This window comes from Ascaphus truei, unplaced genomic scaffold, assembly GCF_040206685.1.
Source record: "Ascaphus truei isolate aAscTru1 unplaced genomic scaffold, aAscTru1.hap1 HAP1_SCAFFOLD_371, whole genome shotgun sequence".
NCBI lineage: Eukaryota > Metazoa > Chordata > Amphibia > Anura > Ascaphidae > Ascaphus > Ascaphus truei.
Genome location: NW_027456702.1, coordinates 92,090 through 108,776, shown reverse-complemented (window position 1 = coordinate 108,776; position 16,687 = coordinate 92,090). Strand labels below are relative to the sequence as shown.

The 16,687-nt window shown below is 45.0% G+C and overlaps 1 protein-coding gene across 1 annotated transcript; it reads right to left on the bottom strand.

Annotated features, from left to right (window-relative positions):
• Nucleotides 1–2,048: 2,048 nt before the first annotated feature.
• On the bottom strand, nt 2,049–4,917 carry LOC142483777 (uncharacterized). Its single transcript, XM_075583764.1, has 2 exons — nt 4,808–4,917; nt 2,049–3,447 (listed from the first exon to the last, which is right to left on the bottom strand). Exons 1-2 carry the CDS (start codon nt 4,887–4,889, stop codon nt 2,108–2,110), a joined length of 1,422 nt encoding a protein of 473 aa, XP_075439879.1. The 5' UTR covers nt 4,890–4,917; the 3' UTR covers nt 2,049–2,107.
• Between the last annotated feature and the right edge of the window lie 11,770 nt (nt 4,918–16,687).

Sequence of the window (16,687 nt, the reverse complement as noted above, 5' to 3'; positions counted from 1 at the left end):
GTTATAATAATAGACATTATTTCAACTTGAGAATAAATGTAAAGAAATCAAGTCAAACTCAATATTGTGGAAAGCAAAATACCCGGGCGCTACCTGTATGTATAATAAGTACGGGATATAGGTATAATAACAACCTTAGAAGTTCGTAAGGTATCCCTCCGCTTCTTTGTCTCCTCCTGTGACTCAAACAACCCCAAAAAGGATCTACCCGGGATCCTTAATAATACAGGGAAACAAGAGAAAGAGATGGGGGAGCACAGGTGGAAGGGTGAAATAGAATAAAATATGGTTCAGGTGTGTTAAACCCTGAAGCAATAACAGTGGGGTTTTTAAGTGTGTATTAAATCTTAACACTCACAAGGCCTTGTGCAAATGCTGTCGCATCAAGGTATCTTTTGGTCTTCCCCTCTCTGTCTTGTAGATTCGTTCTCCACTCTGCATCTGCGCTCTTCTTCTTTCGTGTGGTATCACCCTCAGGATAAACGAATAAACATATGAGCAGAAAGCATTCACAATATTATAATGTTCCAAGGGATACAAACAGGGTTAAAATATACTATAAACACTCACACGGGCATGTGTGAGTGAACTCTTTGGGGGGGGCTTCTTTGGACTCCAGGGAACAGTACCGATTCTCCAATAGAGTATAAAAGGTCTGTGATCAAACCCAAAAATATGTCAAGCAATGGGAGGTATATAACAGGGTACTACTACTCACACGGCCAAGTGTGAGTACACACTTGGAATGGTATCTTTGTTGCTCCTCCTGTAATCCCCGGGTCGAAATTCAAAGCGGGGTGGGGTGATGAATTCTCACTCCAGAGTGGTAAGTAAAGGTTTTAAACCCAGAAGGTAAAAGCCAAAGTTTTTATTAAAACAATTCACAGAAAAACACCGCTGACTCAACAAGTGAGCCACGCTGTACAGTAGCAAATATAAAAGCCAGTCTTTAGGAAATATAGTGCAGGACTCGTGGTTTTGCAGCAAACTCCCTCTGCGTCCGGATGTAGTGCTGCGCTTCCCTTGTCCAACTCCCGACGGTGGCTGCAAAGGTTCAAAACATTGGGGGGTTTTGAGCTATGCGTTTCGCCCTTTTGGGCTTCCTCAGGCTCCGTAGTAAGAACGGAAGTTACTACGGTGCCTGAGGAAGCCCAAAAGGGCGAAACGCGTAGCTCAAAACCCCCCAATGTTTTGAACCTTTGCAGCCACCGTCGGGAGTGGGACAAGGGAAGCGCAGCACTACATCCGGACGCGGAGGGAGTTTGCTGCAAAACCACGAGTCCTGCACTATATTCCCTAAAGACTGGCTTTTTTATTTGCTACAGCGCGCCTAACTTGTTGAGTCAGCAGTGTTTTTCTGTGAATTGTTTTAATAAAAACTTTGGCTTTTACCTTCTGGGTTTAAAACCTTTACTTACCACTCTGGAGTGAGAATTCATCACCCCACCCCGCTTTGAATTTCGACCCGGGGATTACAGGAGGAGCAACAAAGATACCATTCCAAGTGTGTACTCACACTTGGCCGTGTGAGTAGTAGTACCCTGTTATATACCTCCCATTTGTAGTGTGAAGATAGTCAGCGCAAACCTCATGGGCCTCCCGATGTCGATGGAACCAAATGAAATAAAAGGATATGGATAAAAAGAATTAAAATCTCAGTGTATTAGATATACATGTGGGGGATGGGGGAAGAGGGGGAGGTGGGGGGGGAAGGGGGGACACCCCAAAGAGTGCACTCACACATGCCCGTGTGAGTGTTTGTAGTATATTTTAACCCTGTTTGTATCCCTTGGAACATTATAATATTGTGAATGCTTTCTGCTCATATGTTTATTCGTTTATCCCGAGGGTGATACCACACCAAAGAAGGAGAAGAAAAGCGCAGACGCAGAGTGGAGAACGAATCTACAAGACAGAGAGGAGAACACCAAAAGATACCTTGATGCGTCAAACTCAATATTGTGCCCCAGAGGGGACAGGTTTTTTTTATGTTTCCATAAGAGTTAAGATATTTTTTTTTTACAAAAATAAAATCAATAATTGTCAGAGTGCTATATTACAAAGTAAACTTGTGTGAGCAAAACATTGTCGACATTTAGAGCAAACATCATTTTTCTCCGGTGTGAATTCTCTGATGTTTAACAAGACATAACTTATAAGCAAAACATTTCCCACATTCAGAACACACAAATGGTCTTTCTCCTGTGTGAATTTTCTGATGATTAACAAGATTAGAGTTCTGGGTAAAACATTTCCCACATTCAGAACATACAAATGGTCTTTCTCCTGTGTGAATTTTCTGATGTGTAACAAGAGTAGAGTTACGGGTAAAACATTTCCCACATTCAGAACATACAAATGGTCTTTCTCTTGTGTGAATTTTCTGATGTGTAACAAGAGTAGAGTTCTGGGTAAAACATTTCCCACATTGAGAACATACAAATGGTCTTTCTCCTGTATGACTTCTCTGATGTGTAACAAGATGTGAGTTAAATGTGAAACATTTCTCACATTCAGAACATACAAATGGTCTTTCTCCTGTGTGACTTCTCTGATGTGTAACAAGATTAGAGTTACGGGTAAAACATTTCCCACATTCAGAACATACAAAGGGTCTTTCTCCTGTGTGAATTTTCTGATGTGTAACAAGAGTAGAGTTCTGGGTAAAACATTTCCCACATTGAGAACATACAAATGGTCTTTCTCCTGTATGACTTCTCTGATGTGTAACAAGATGAGAGTTAACTGTGAAACATTTCCCACATTCAGAACATACAAATGGTCTTACTCCTGTGTGTATTATCTGATGTGTAACGAGATTATAGTTATTTGTGAAACATTTCCCACATTCAGAACATGCAAATGGTCTTTCTCCTGTGTGACATCGCTGATGTTCAAAAAGACTAGAGTTCTGAGTAAAACATTTCCCACATTCAGAACATACAAAGGGTTTTTCTCCTGTGTGTAGTCTCTGATGTCTTCCAAGATCAGAGTTCTGGGTAAAACATTTACCACATTCAGAACATACAAAGGGTCTTTCTCCTATATGAATTCTCTGATGTTTAAGGAGAGTAGAGTTATATGTGAAACATTTCCCACATTCAGAACATACAAATGGTCTTTCTTTTACTGACAAGTTCTTGTGAACGTTCCCTGCATTCATGTTTCCTTTGTTACACGTTGTAATAGGAGTAGATGCATAGTCCGTCCCTGTATGTTCTCTGATAGTATAAATGTGGGATTCTGGGAGATTTCCTTCTTCCTGTGAGGTTGATTCCTTAACCATAATGCTCACAGTTTCTCTCAGACTCTGGTTTGGTAAATCCTGACTAATGTGATTTGCTCCGGGATACATTTGGGTAACACTGGTATCTTCCATTACACAATCGGGTGAACAGAGCAAAATGTGACATCCTTCAGGGAAATTCCTGCTCACGAATACATCAGCTGGGGAAAAACATTTGAGTAAAGAAAAGCATTAACATCCGACACAAAAATGATTTTCAAACGGCAGATTTAGTTTAAGGCCGAGTCCACGCTGCCCTGAGCTCGCTCATGTTTGAGAGCATTGACATCAACAGCTCTCCAAGCATGAGCGATAGGCTGTCCTGCAAATTTTTGGAGCAGGAGCGGGGGGGGGAGGGGGAATATCGGGTATTGCAATAAACTTAATTTGTGAGGATATTGCCTACCAGCGATATATATATATATGAATAAATCTACCAGTCCAGGGAGAGATTATGCGCCTGAACCGTCGTCCAAACGTGTGACACACACATACATACATACATACATACATACATACATACATACATACATACATACATACATACATACATTCATACATACGTATACCACATACATTTCCACTTTATAATGGGAAAGGTAAAGTTACAAAAGGACATTAGAAATTGATAGATATACTAATTTGTGATCAAGTTTCTTTTTTTTATGAAATATGCTATTAATTATTGTTCCTAGAGCACGCACCACTTGTAAGGAATCGGGGGAACACGTCCCTTGCGACATGTTCCCTCCTTACCTGCCACTGCTGCTGCCTCCGTTCCGGTCCCTGGTCATGTGCTCACCCCCGCTCTAATTACAGAGCGCGTGCACACCCGCAGCTCTTCAGGCCGTGCCACTGAGCTCGAATCCGCCCCCCGGATGTGTCACGCCTCCCTCAAGCGCGGTACGCACACGTGACGACGTGCACCGATACACAGCTGCGAGTCAACACTGCTAAGTGCCCCTTGTCTCCTGCAGCCTATAATAGCCTCCGCAGAGGCCGCACCTGCGCTCCTCCTCCCTCCCTACTGGTTCCTGTTTCCTTTAAATACCTGGTTCAGTCATTCAGTCCTTGCTCAGTCATTCAGTCCTTGCTCAGCCTTGTTGCTTCCACGTCAGTTGTGCCTTGCCTTCTCCAGTCTTGTTTTGCAGATTAACCTCTTGTGTACCGACCCAGCTTGTAAGTGAACCCCTCTGGATAGTAACCTCGGTTTACCCTCGACTACGGCTCCTTCTCCAACCCACAATCACGGAACCAAGGACTTTGACAATTCTGATATCTACAATCCCAGACCACGGCTTAATAGACTTCTACGATTCTGCTCTCCAACCCAAGGACCCAGCAAGTGTACGGATTAACCCGCTCTCTGCCACCCAGACCGGCAACGCGAAACAATCCGCCTTCCAGGCACGCCTCCGCTGCTGTGGGTACATGGTTTCCTACCTTCCCACCTCAGTGCCGGGGTCTTAACTTGTTTGTGGGTAGCGCAAGCGTTACACCACTAAAGTATAAATTACTCACCAGTGCTGATATCTGTAGGACTTTCCTTCTCCTTATACTGCTGGGGACCCCTTAAATACGGCTCTTCTCCGCGCTCAATCATTGATACAATCTCTGGCGTCACATTGACACATCCTGTATATGTCAGGGGAGATACGTATATATTTAATGTGTTTGCACCATAGAAAATTCTTATTCCCATTATCTGCTGTATTGTTATGTCACGTGTATTACTGCTGTGCAGTGCTATGTACACGGATATCGCTATATAAAGATATACAGTCAGTTCCTGTAGTTTTGGAAATCAAATTACACACCCACACACACACATATTTTCTAACCTAGAGCGCAGAGAGCCTGGTAATTCTCCATCATCACATCCTTGTAAAGTTCCTTCTGTTCTTCTGTTAAATAATCCCACTCGTCCTTGGAGAAGTAAATTGCAACTTTATCAAACACAACTGGTTCCTGAAACAGAGAATTCACCAATTGTTGCTGTTTGTTGGTCAGGAGGAACAAAATCATCAGAGCTGCCCCTGTTATTTCTGAGAGCCTCTTACTGTTCAATAAAGTGTCTTGTGGCATCGCTCAGACTCTGCAATCAGTACATAGTGTATTCCCTGCTATATTACATTATCTGTCCTACTATTAGGGGAGTATCTTCTACAGTATGTTACTAAACAGTTAGAATGCGAGGCTAAAATATAAAGTAGTATCAACAACAGAATCAGTCTGTATAAAAGCTTATAATTACTACATAATGATCCGTTGTAAGTTGTACATAAAATTATGAAAAAACAGTTTACAGAGAAAAATGAATAGAAATATAACAAATATAAAACGGCACAATTTCTGTGCACTTTTGTCTTCTCGTTTTGCATTTTTGATGCTAAATTGTACATTGCTGATTAAATTATCCCGTTCATTTATTTATGTGAAACACCCATCATTTTGTACTTGCTGGGAGATTATAGTAGGAATGTATTGTCAATTATTGGTTACCTAAAGGCCATTAAAATTGACTGAAATCATTATCCATCAACCTTGCTTTTTTTATCTGTTGATTCTTCTACCTATTAAGTCAATATGTTTGGAAGTTTCAAATGTTTCTCCAAAATCATGTTATTATATGTTGTACAAATCAGATCTCCGAGTAAACACTGATTAATATTTCATTTGCAACAAAATAGGTGAATATAACATTGAATCTATATTGTACTGCAGGGAAATTAACATGAATAAAACATATAAAAATGAACAAGTAAACATAAATAGCACAAGTTAAATAAAATGCAATCTAACAAACAAGTCGTGCGAAATAAATCTCAATATACAGTAAATACAACATCAAAGTATGAATTGTATAAAGTGATGTATATTTAGCCAAATACTCACCATCTGGAGCTGGTTCAGGAGCTGGAAGACAAAGGGACATGTTGCAGAAAGATGATCACAAACAGACTGATAAGAACTGTATCAGCTCCCGCCTTTTATACCATGACCTGCTGTGTCCTGGTCCCTCCTCCACCTCCTCTGTCCAATAGGGAGCTCTGGTGAAGATCCCTGACCAATCAGAACATTGGAAATGGCCACACTTATTTATATTATACACTGTGATTATTATATTTCCTGTTCTTGATGCCTTAATAGTGTTAGTTGTGTGAGGGAGAGGATAACATTGTGACAATTAATGCTATTCTCACCTAATGATTCAGGACATACAGGATATGTAAGGATTATTTGCACAATAACTGTACAGCTGAGTGTTACACTGAGACAAGATGGGGGGGTCATTTGACTCCGGAGACAAGGTAAGAGGGCGGGGGTGAGCAGCGGGGTGGAGAGCAGGTAGGGGGCAAGGTTTGTGCACCCCTGCCTTAGAGTATCACCCCATAGCTGCCAGAAGGGATAGGTTCCCAGCTGTGTTCCATATGGGGGAGCAGAAGCTATGTTAGGGTGATAGGGTGGGCTTCCGCAAACATCAGGGCACTGTCACGGGAGACCAGGTACTTACACCTTTTATCCTGGGATCATATCATTAAGCAAAATAAAAATGTTAAATAAATTGCGTTTATTTCTTGGAAACAGACACACAGTGAATTACAATAATACAGGAGAAAACACACTTACTGGGGTTTTGGGCTGAAAAACGAAACTTCTTTGATCGAAATAAAGTCTTTAACAAGCCCGTTGGAAATGGTGCTGAAAGTAGGACTTAGAAAATATTCTGCTCTGCCGTCCTGCAGCCGCTTCCTTGCTAGCTCCGCAAGGCTTCTTTGGGCTCGGAGTCAGAACTTGTGTATGTCTTGGGATCTCTTTCCTGGGCTGGCTACTAACTTTTTTATAACATTTGCAAAGCCAGTCCCATTGCATTACTGCCAACCCACAAGCGTGGGAACTTTACTGCTAGCCATTCACATGTTTGCCAATCTTGCGACGTCTGGCACCTGAGCTTCAACAAAGCAAAGGGGCCTGTGCGAAAATCGCCATTTACCTACTTGTCATACAGAGGCCTGGTGCCTCTCAGTCTAGGGAGGTGACTACTGGCTGGAAGAGCCTGTAATCAGCCCAGGACTTGGACACTTAACTCAGCCATCCTGCACCGATGGTTGTTCACACTCCTGGCAACAGGTGTCACTTTTATCTATGGACTTAGGGCAGACTTACTGGCACCACACCCTGGTGGCCCATCAGCCCCCTGGGCAGTCCTGCAGTAAAAGGACCCAGCTTATGTTACAATGTATAAGTATAACATATTGTTAAACATACCAGCTTTAATAAAATATACTTTATACATTTTCCTATTAAATGCCCTAAGTCTATTGGTGTGAGGGATAGTGAAACCCTTAGCTGTGTTACCCCACTAGCCACATCCGTTACACTCTGCAAACGTAGACTTTTAATTTTAATAAAAGCCTCACAGTCATATACCTGACTGGAGAACCCCCTGAACTCCTTATACCAGGGTTAGGGTTATCTGGGAATGAACTGGGCATCCCCCCTGAAACTAGGGATCCCTGTACTGTTCTGGAGATACCTTCCCCCTGTGCCCCCTTATCTTTATGGTTGCACATTTTACACACATTGCATAGCAGTACATGTGCAGCAGGCATGTCCAAGAGCTGACACTCTAGGACCCCCAAACACAGCTCACGGGCAACCAAGTGGGCTCAACCTTTATTAGTGAGCCTGGTTACCCCCTCTCTGTCACAGGCACCCTGCCGAGTCCCAGTGGGAGCAGCCACATGTACACTGGCGACACACTTTATTCGAGCTTGGCTAGTCCCACGAATTCGGGTATACCCGGGTGTATTGAGGTTTGTGACTGTTTTCTGCCCGAGTGCATTGAGTTATTTTCCAAGCAGGGATTGAAGCATTTTATTCCCGCTGGCTGCAATACTGCACAGTATATATATATAAACTGCATTACAATTCATGAATTTATGCCATCTGGTAGACACGCGAAGCATTGCAGCCTATTAAATCCTAATCATTATCATTTAACAGATCAGCCGCCCATCAGCCAGGCATGAACCCAGGCTGGGAAGGAAAAGGCAACGGGGCTTGTCAGAGGTGAGGAGTGGCGCATTCCAGGTATCTGCCAGGTACATACTGGGTATTTGCTCGAATAAAGTGTGTCGGGGAATGACCTGCCGACTGTGTCACTGTGCATCTGTCACACTCTCTCTCTGACACACACACATACACACTCTCTCTGACACACACACACACACACACACACACACACAATGTGGATTGAGAGTAGGGAGGGCTCTAAATAGCTCCACCCTCTCTGAATAGCTCCGCCCCCGGTCACTATTTAGCCTTGCTGCAATTCTCACCCGGCCGGTGCCTCCTGGTCTCCCATCTCCCCTCACTGAGAATCAGGTCAGTCACCTCTGTGCACACAGGTGCATGCGGGGGGACAGGGCACTATAGGCACCCGCTAGTTCCATCCCTGCACTGACTACAATGTTATATATAGAAGTAGTGCGAGTGTATATATAGAGTTTACACTAAGAACTGATAGAACAAACGTCCCAGATGGGGCGATTGGATCAGTGAAAAAAACCCTATTGAACAGCACTCAATCACATAATGTAAGTGTAAAAGTATATTGTAAGGTTAGAGCTAAGATGTCCATAATGTGATATGAGAATAATACTAAAAACACTTTTAATAGTAGAAAAAAATAAAACACAGGGTGTTAAATATACCCAAACAGGCAATTAAGCTACAACAAATTGAAGCATAAACCTAAAAAGGTAGGATGATGACTGAGGCAGGTAAGCCTATCAAAAATAGAACTTGAGCCTATTAAGAGGAAGAGAGTTCCTAAGCAAACTCCCCCCTCCCACGACCACTCTACAATTGGAAACTATATTAAATTGTAAACAGAAACCAAAAATAGTGTGTATAGATCAGTACATGGTAACTGTGGGTCACTGCAAACGAGTGCACAGCATGTGCTGTACGTATACAGACCAACCCACCAAATACTTGACATATGTATAGGTGGGGACTGATAGTTGTAATCAGTAATGACAAAATCTGTATACTTACTGTATAGGGCAAATAGTGTTCAAGATGTAGTGAACTCTAAGCACACAAAAATAATGATAATGCTAGTGTGATATCCCTGAATAGATAACCAGGAAAAGAGAGATCCATATATAGGCATTAACAAAGTACAATACTTGCATTATGGTGATCTCTCAAAGAAGCGCCTACACATGCTCCCTATGTAGTGCCCATAAGGACGGCCGTTTCGCATAGGCGCTTTGTCCATACAGAGTGTAAGCTCTGTGGGACAGTAACTCTCTCACACTGATAACAATGTTATATATAGAAGTAGTGTGAGTGTATATATTGTGACAGAAACCAGGGGATGGTAATAAATTCCGTATATAGGGCTCCCAGGATACTAGACAGTTTCTATCCTGTTTGGCCTGGGAGTGCAGCCTTATAATACATACACTCCATCCCACAGTTTGGCAAGCGCTGGAACTGAGGGATGAGAGATCCAGACCAGAGTTTGTCTGCTGCCTGATTTCTGTCTCCTGTCATGCTAATTAGGAATCAGGTATGAAAGACTGATTTCCTGTTTGCTCTGGTCTCCCCACAAGAGCCAGGAGGCTGGAAGGCTGCTGAACTACAGAGGGGAGAAGCCTCTTCCCCAAACAGGTTCAATCTTTCTGTTCATTTGTGTAAGACTGCAAAAGTACCATGTTTTGATGTTGGAAGTGGAAAAGCCACTCTTCCAACCCTGAGTCAGGGATATCTAAGTTAAGTTATCGCTCAGGTGAGCAGCTTTTGTTTTGATCTGTTTTCTGTTGTATGCACTGTGGCAGTCTCAGTGCCTGGGACTGAATAAACCAGGCATAGCCTGTTTAAAGGAACAGTACGTGACGCCTCATCATTTAACCTACCCTAAAAGACCGTGTTCTAAACAGTCCCGGACAAACGACGGAGCCCCGGAGTAAGCCGTTTGTCACATATGGTGGAGAATGCGGGCAGAGCACTAGGGGGTCTGCGGGTTGAAGAACTTTGAAAAAAAAAAAAAAAGTTTTTTTCATCCTCTGCAAACAAGATGGAAGACGTGGTGGGCGCGCTGGTACGCAATGTCGCTGCCCAGAAAGACGCGAATGAAACCCAGCAACAGCTGTTAATAGCCCAGCAAGAAACTAATGCAAACCAGCAGCAGACGAATGCAGCCCATCAACAGCTGCTAATAGCCCAGCAAGAGATTAATGCCAACCAGCAACAGGGGAATGCCAACCAGCAACAGGCGAATGCAAACCAGCAACAGACGAATGAAGCCCTGCAAAACGCGAATGCAAACCAGCAAGAGACAAACCGCTTGCTGAGAGAGGAGCAACAGCGGTTCGCTCAGGGCTTACAGCAGGAACTCGAGATCCTGAGGGGGACTATCAGTAACCTTCCACTGGCAGCGGCAGCCCCAGTTCCGAAAATGACCAGGGCAAGCCACTACCTTCAGAAGATGGGACCCTCGGATGATGTGGAAGCCTATCTTCTCACGTTTGAACGCACGGCACAGAGAGAGGGATGGCCAGAAGCTGAGTGGGCTGGTCTAATCGCACCCTTCCTAAGCGGCGAACCCCAGAAGGCTTACTTTGATCTAGAGCCAGCCGAAGCTAACGTCTATGCAAAATTGAAGTTCGAGATCCTCGCCCGCCTCGGCGTAACCACGGCTGTTCGCGCCCAAAGGTTTCACGCATGGTCCTTCACGATGGATAAAGCCACCCGAAGCCAGATGTATGACCTCATCCACCTCGCCCAGAAGTGGCTACAACCCGAGATCAACTCAGCCAGCCACATCGTGGAACGGTTGGTCATGGACCAGTTCTTGAGGAAACTTCCCTCTGCCTTACGCCGTTGGGTCAGTCGGAGTGACCCCCACAATGCGGATGAGCTTGTGGCCCTCGTAGAAAGGTACAATGCAGCAGAAGAGCACCCGCAACCCACAGTCGTGGAGCAACCCCACTACCCGAGGTTCCAGGACTCTTCCAGAGACGGTAAAAGGGTACCGGGGTTAAGGGGCGCTGAAGAGCGGCGACCACCTTCACGCAGCACCAGCAACAGTGGTTCGCACACTAAGGGCAATAGCCAACATGGGGAGCCGGGAAAAGGCTCTAAGTGGGACACAGACTATGTACCTAAATGTGTAAATTGTCATGAGAGGGGCCACACAGCAAAAATCTGCCCACTAAATTATGAGCCCATGCAATGCAACAGCGTGGAACCTTATTCGCTGTTGTCCCAATGTATGGGCCCTAGCCCAGAGGACCCCTTGAATAACCATCTGTGGGCATTTGTAAAGGTTAATGGTAAGAGGGTTCGGGCACTTCTTGACTCTGGGAGCATGGTCACACTAGTGTCCGAATACCTCTTGCCCATTAAGAAGAAACAGGGAAACAGTTCACAAAGAGTGGCAATTTGTTGTATACATGGGGATAATCATGAATATTCCACTGTTGATGTTTTTTTTGAAACAGAGTTTGGTTCTTTAGATTTCAAGGTGGGTATTGTACCCAAACTGGCACATGATGTGTTAATAGGGACCGACTTTCCCCATTTTCTAAAAATGTGGTCCCCCGCTCAGAATAGCGCCCAGAGTTCAATAGCGGACCATAACGAAGTATTAGAAGAAACAAATCCTTTCCCTTTTTCAGAAATGGAGGTTGACGAGGGCCCAAATAAGAAGGGGGAAAAGGAGGAGTGCTGTAAAATTCCCTTCCCCATCACTACTTTGGTAGGGAATACCCCAAATCAAGATGTTGAGCAGACACTTACCACCCCAGAACCGGATAAGACCCTCGCTGACCTAGAGGTCAGTCCTGGGAGTTTTAAGAAGGCCCAGTGGGAGGACCCCACATTAGCGGTAGCAAGGGGAAATATACGGGACCAGAATAGTACTCCTGGCCAACCAGATAGGTCACTTGCTTACCCCTACTTCGAGGTAGAGAACGACCTAGTATATCGGGTTGATAAAAGGAAATCAGTTACAACTAAACAATTGTTGGTACCACGGACATTCCGTAACGTAGTATTACACCTCGCACATAGTCATCCATTGGGGGGACACCTAGGGGTGGAAAAGACAAAAGAAAAGGTTCTCCGAAGCTTCTATTGGCCTGGGGTTCTGGCAGAAATTACGAATTATTGTTCCTCATGCCCAGAATGTCAGATCACCGCCCCGTTCAAGGCGTACCGCAGCCCATTGGTACCCCTTCCCATAATAGAGGTACCATTTGACCGGATTGCTATGGATCTAGTAGGACCCCTAATAAAGTCTGCTAGGGGACATCAGCATATATTGGTAATATTAGATTATGCCACCCGATATCCGGAGGCAGTTCCCCTACGTAGCACCTCAGCTAAAAACATAGCAAAAGAGTTAGTAGTTCTGTTTTCCCGGGTCGGGATTCCTAAAGAGATTCTATCTGACCAGGGAACACCATTTATGTCCCAAGTAACGAAAGAGCTATGTAAACTCCTAAAAATCAAGCATCTCAGAACCTCAGTCTATCATCCACAAACAGATGGTTTAGTGGAAAGGTTCAATAAAACCTTAAAGAGCATGTTACGGCGGGCGGTTGATAAAGATGGGAAAAACTGGGATTGTTTGTTACCGTACCTGTTATTTGCCATTAGGGAAGTTCCCCAATCATCCACAGGCTTCTCCCCGTTTGAACTATTGTATGGCCGACACCCAAGGGGCTTACTGGATATAGCCAAAGAGACTTGGGAACACGAGGTTACCCCTTACAGAAGTGTAATAGAGCATGTTGCCCAGATGCAGGACCGCATTGCTGCAGTCCTACCCATAGTGAGGGAACACATGGAGAAAGCTCAAGAAGCACAGAGGAATACATATAATAAGGGTGCTAGGGTCAGAATTTTTTTTCCAGGTGATAGGGTACTAATTCTGGTTCCCACCGTGGAGAGTAAATTCCTTGCTAAATGGCATGGGCCATATGAGGTCTTGGAAAGAGTGGGAGAAGTAAATTATAAGGTAAGACAGCCAGGTAGGAGGAAACCTGAGCAAATTTACCATATAAACCTACTCAAGCCCTGGAAAGATAGAGAAGTCTTGTTAACCCTAGTACCCCAGGTCCGTCAGAGAATCAAGAAACTGACCCAGAGGTTAGCATAGCTGAAACACTGTCTGTTCATCAGAAACGAGAGGTTCAGAATTTAGTGAAAAGAAACAAAGAAATCTTCTCTATATGGCCAGGTAGAACTAGCGTAATTGAACATGACTTAGTCTCTGAACCGGGGGTCCGAGTTAACCTTAAACCGTACCGAATCCCAGAGGCCAAAAGAAAGGCTATAAGTTTAGAGGTTAAAAAAATTCTAAAACTAGGTGTAATTGAGGAATCCCAAAGTGGGTGGAACAGCCCTATAGTCTTAGTCCCAAAGCCAGATGGTACAACAAGGTTTTGTAATGACTACCGGAAACTAAACGCGGTGTCAAAATTTGATACTTATCCTATGCCCAGGGTAGATGAACTTGTAGAGAGACTGGGCAAAGCCCGATATCTCACAACCCTAGACCTAACAAAAGGGTACTGGCAGGTTCCCCTCACAGAAAGGGCAAAAGAAAAGACAGCCTTCTCAACCCCAGACGGCCTCTTTCAGTATAAGGTGTTGCCTTTTGGCTTACATGGAGCTCCCGCCACATTCCAAAGAATGATGGATAAAATTTTAAAACCACATGCTCGGTATGCTGCCGCCTACCTGGATGATGTGGTAATCCATAGTGAAGATTGGCAATCCCACCTTCCAAAGGTCCAAGCTGTGCTTGACGCAGTCCGGTCTGCTGGACTAACTGCTAACCCCGCTAAATGCACTATTGGTCTGGAGGAGGCCAAGTATCTGGGATATTCTATTGGCAGAGGTTTACTCAAACCCCAAACACTCAAAGTGGAGGCGATACAAAATTGGCCAAGGCCAGTTACAAAAAAACAAGTAAGGACCTTTTTGGGCTTAATTGGGTACTATAGAAGGTTTATTCCCAATTTTGCAACTAAGGCAACCCCACTAACTGACCTCACAAAAGCAAGAGGACCGCTAATGGTAAAGTGGTCCCCCGAAACCGAACAGGCCTTTAGAAGCCTGAAAGAAGCTCTCTGTGCCCAACCAGTGTTGGTCACACCTGACTTCTCCAAAGAGTTCGTAGTCCAAACCGACGCATCTGAGGTAGGGCTGGGGGCGGTACTCTCCCAGGAGTCTCAAGGTGAGGAGCACCCCATCCTTTATTTAAGTAGGAAACTAAATCCCCAGGAGAAAAATTACTCCATAGTAGAGAAAGAGTGTCTCGCAATAAAGTGGGCTGTAGAGACGCTCAAATACTACCTGTTGGGGAGAAAATTCCGGTTGGTCACAGATCATGCACCCCTTACCTGGATGTGTCAAAACAGGGAAAAGAATGCTAGAGTGACCAGGTGGTTCCTAAGCCTACAACCCTTTAAATTTTCTGTGGAACACAGGTCAGGGCACAAACATGGCAATGCTGACGGGTTGTCAAGGATGCACTCCCTAATATCCATGGTCGCTCATCCCTCGAGGTCTGAGCTGGGGGGGAGGATATGTGACAGAAACCAGGGGATGGTAATAAATTCCGTATATAGGGCTCCCAGGATACTAGACAGTTTCTATCCTGTTTGGCCTGGGAGTGCAGCCTTATAATACATACACTCCATCCCACAGTTTGGCAAGCGCTGGAACTGAGGGATGAGAGATCCAGACCAGAGTTTGTCTGCTGCCTGATTTCTGTCTCCTGTCATGCTAATTAGGAATCAGGTATGAAAGACTGATTTCCTGTTTGCTCTGGTCTCCCCACAAGAGCCAGGAGGCTGGAAGGCTGCTGAACTACAGAGGGGAGAAGCCTCTTCCCCAAACAGGTTCAATCTTTCTGTTCATTTGTGTAAGACTGCAAAAGTACCATGTTTTGATGTTGGAAGTGGAAAAGCCACTCTTCCAACCCTGAGTCAGGGATATCTAAGTTAAGTTATCGCTCAGGTGAGCAGCTTTTGTTTTGATCTGTTTTCTGTTGTATGCACTGTGGCAGTCTCAGTGCCTGGGACTGAATAAACCAGGCATAGCCTGTTTAAAGGAACAGTACGTGACGCCTCATCATTTAACCTACCCTAAAAGACCGTGTTCTAAACAGTCCCGGACAAACGACGGAGCCCCGGAGTAAGCCGTTTGTCACAATATATAGAGTGTAAGCTCTGCGGGTCAGTAACTCTCACACGGATTACAATGTTATATGCAGAAGTAGTGTGAGTGTATATATAGCAGTGATTCCCACCCTTTTTTGTTTGGAGGAACCCTTTAAGTATTTCATGAAATGTCGGGGAATCCCTATCTGGAAGACACATGTTCGACAGGGGTAAATCACAAAATAGACGTGTAAAGCAGTAGGGGTAATAAATAATAATTAACTCGTACTTTTGAATAAACAATGTGTATATATTTTGTAATGATTTTGCTTTAAACATCACCCCCCTCCCCCCCCTTGCATCTCTCAAAACCCCCCATGGATCTCCTTGCGCTCTCTCTCCCTCCTCGCGCTCTCTCTCCCTCCTCACGCTCTCTCTCCCTCCTCGCGCTCTCTCTCCCTCCTCACACACACACGCACACACACACGCAAACAGCGTTTACAGCAGAAGCTGTAGCTCACATGCAGAGTTACAGCCGACACCACAGATCACCCTCTCCCCCTTCCCCCGGTGCAGCAGTGAGTGCGGGCGGCCAGGCGGAACCCCTGCCACTGCTTCGCGGATCCCCGGTTAAGAATAACTGATATATAGAGTGTAAGCTCTGTGGGATAGTAACTCTCTCACCCTGATTACAATGTTATATATAGAAGAAGTGTGAGTGTGTATTTATATATATATATATATAACTGAAACTGTAGACCATTTGATTGGTCCATTGGTCCATCCCCCATGGCTCATTGGACGGTGTGTTTGGCCCCCCGTGTGTCCCGCCCCCCCACGCTACACTGCGTGCCCCTCTGAGCTGGAGACACACGCAGTGCAGCCACAGAATCTCCTCCTCACCTAGTGCCGCCAGCTGCTGCAACCCCCCAGCTTACACCCTACACCCAGCCCGCCACCTCACCTCCATCCGCACCCCCGGCGGATCAGTCCCTCACCCCGCTGCCTCACATACACCTGCCCCGCCATCAGTCCCTATCACCGCCGCCTCCCAACCTACACCCGGGCCGCCGCATCACCGCACTCACGCTGTCCCGCCCGCTGCCTCTCTCCACGCTCGCCACTCCCCCAATCAGGATCTGGATTGGCAATTCATTCAGGCATCAGGTAACAAGTAGTTGTAGTCACGAAGACTCCACGAAGACACAAACGA

Excerpts from the sequence above, each read along its gene's own strand:
- LOC142483777 (XM_075583764.1), bottom strand. The coding sequence starts at position 4,889 with ATGATTGAGCGCGGAGAAGAGCCGTATTTAAGGGGTCCCCAGCAGTAT. Across the intron at positions 3,448-4,807 it reads TCCTACAGATATCAGCACTG|CTGATGTATTCGTGAGCAGG; the intron begins GTGAGTAATTTA and ends GTTTTTCCCCAG.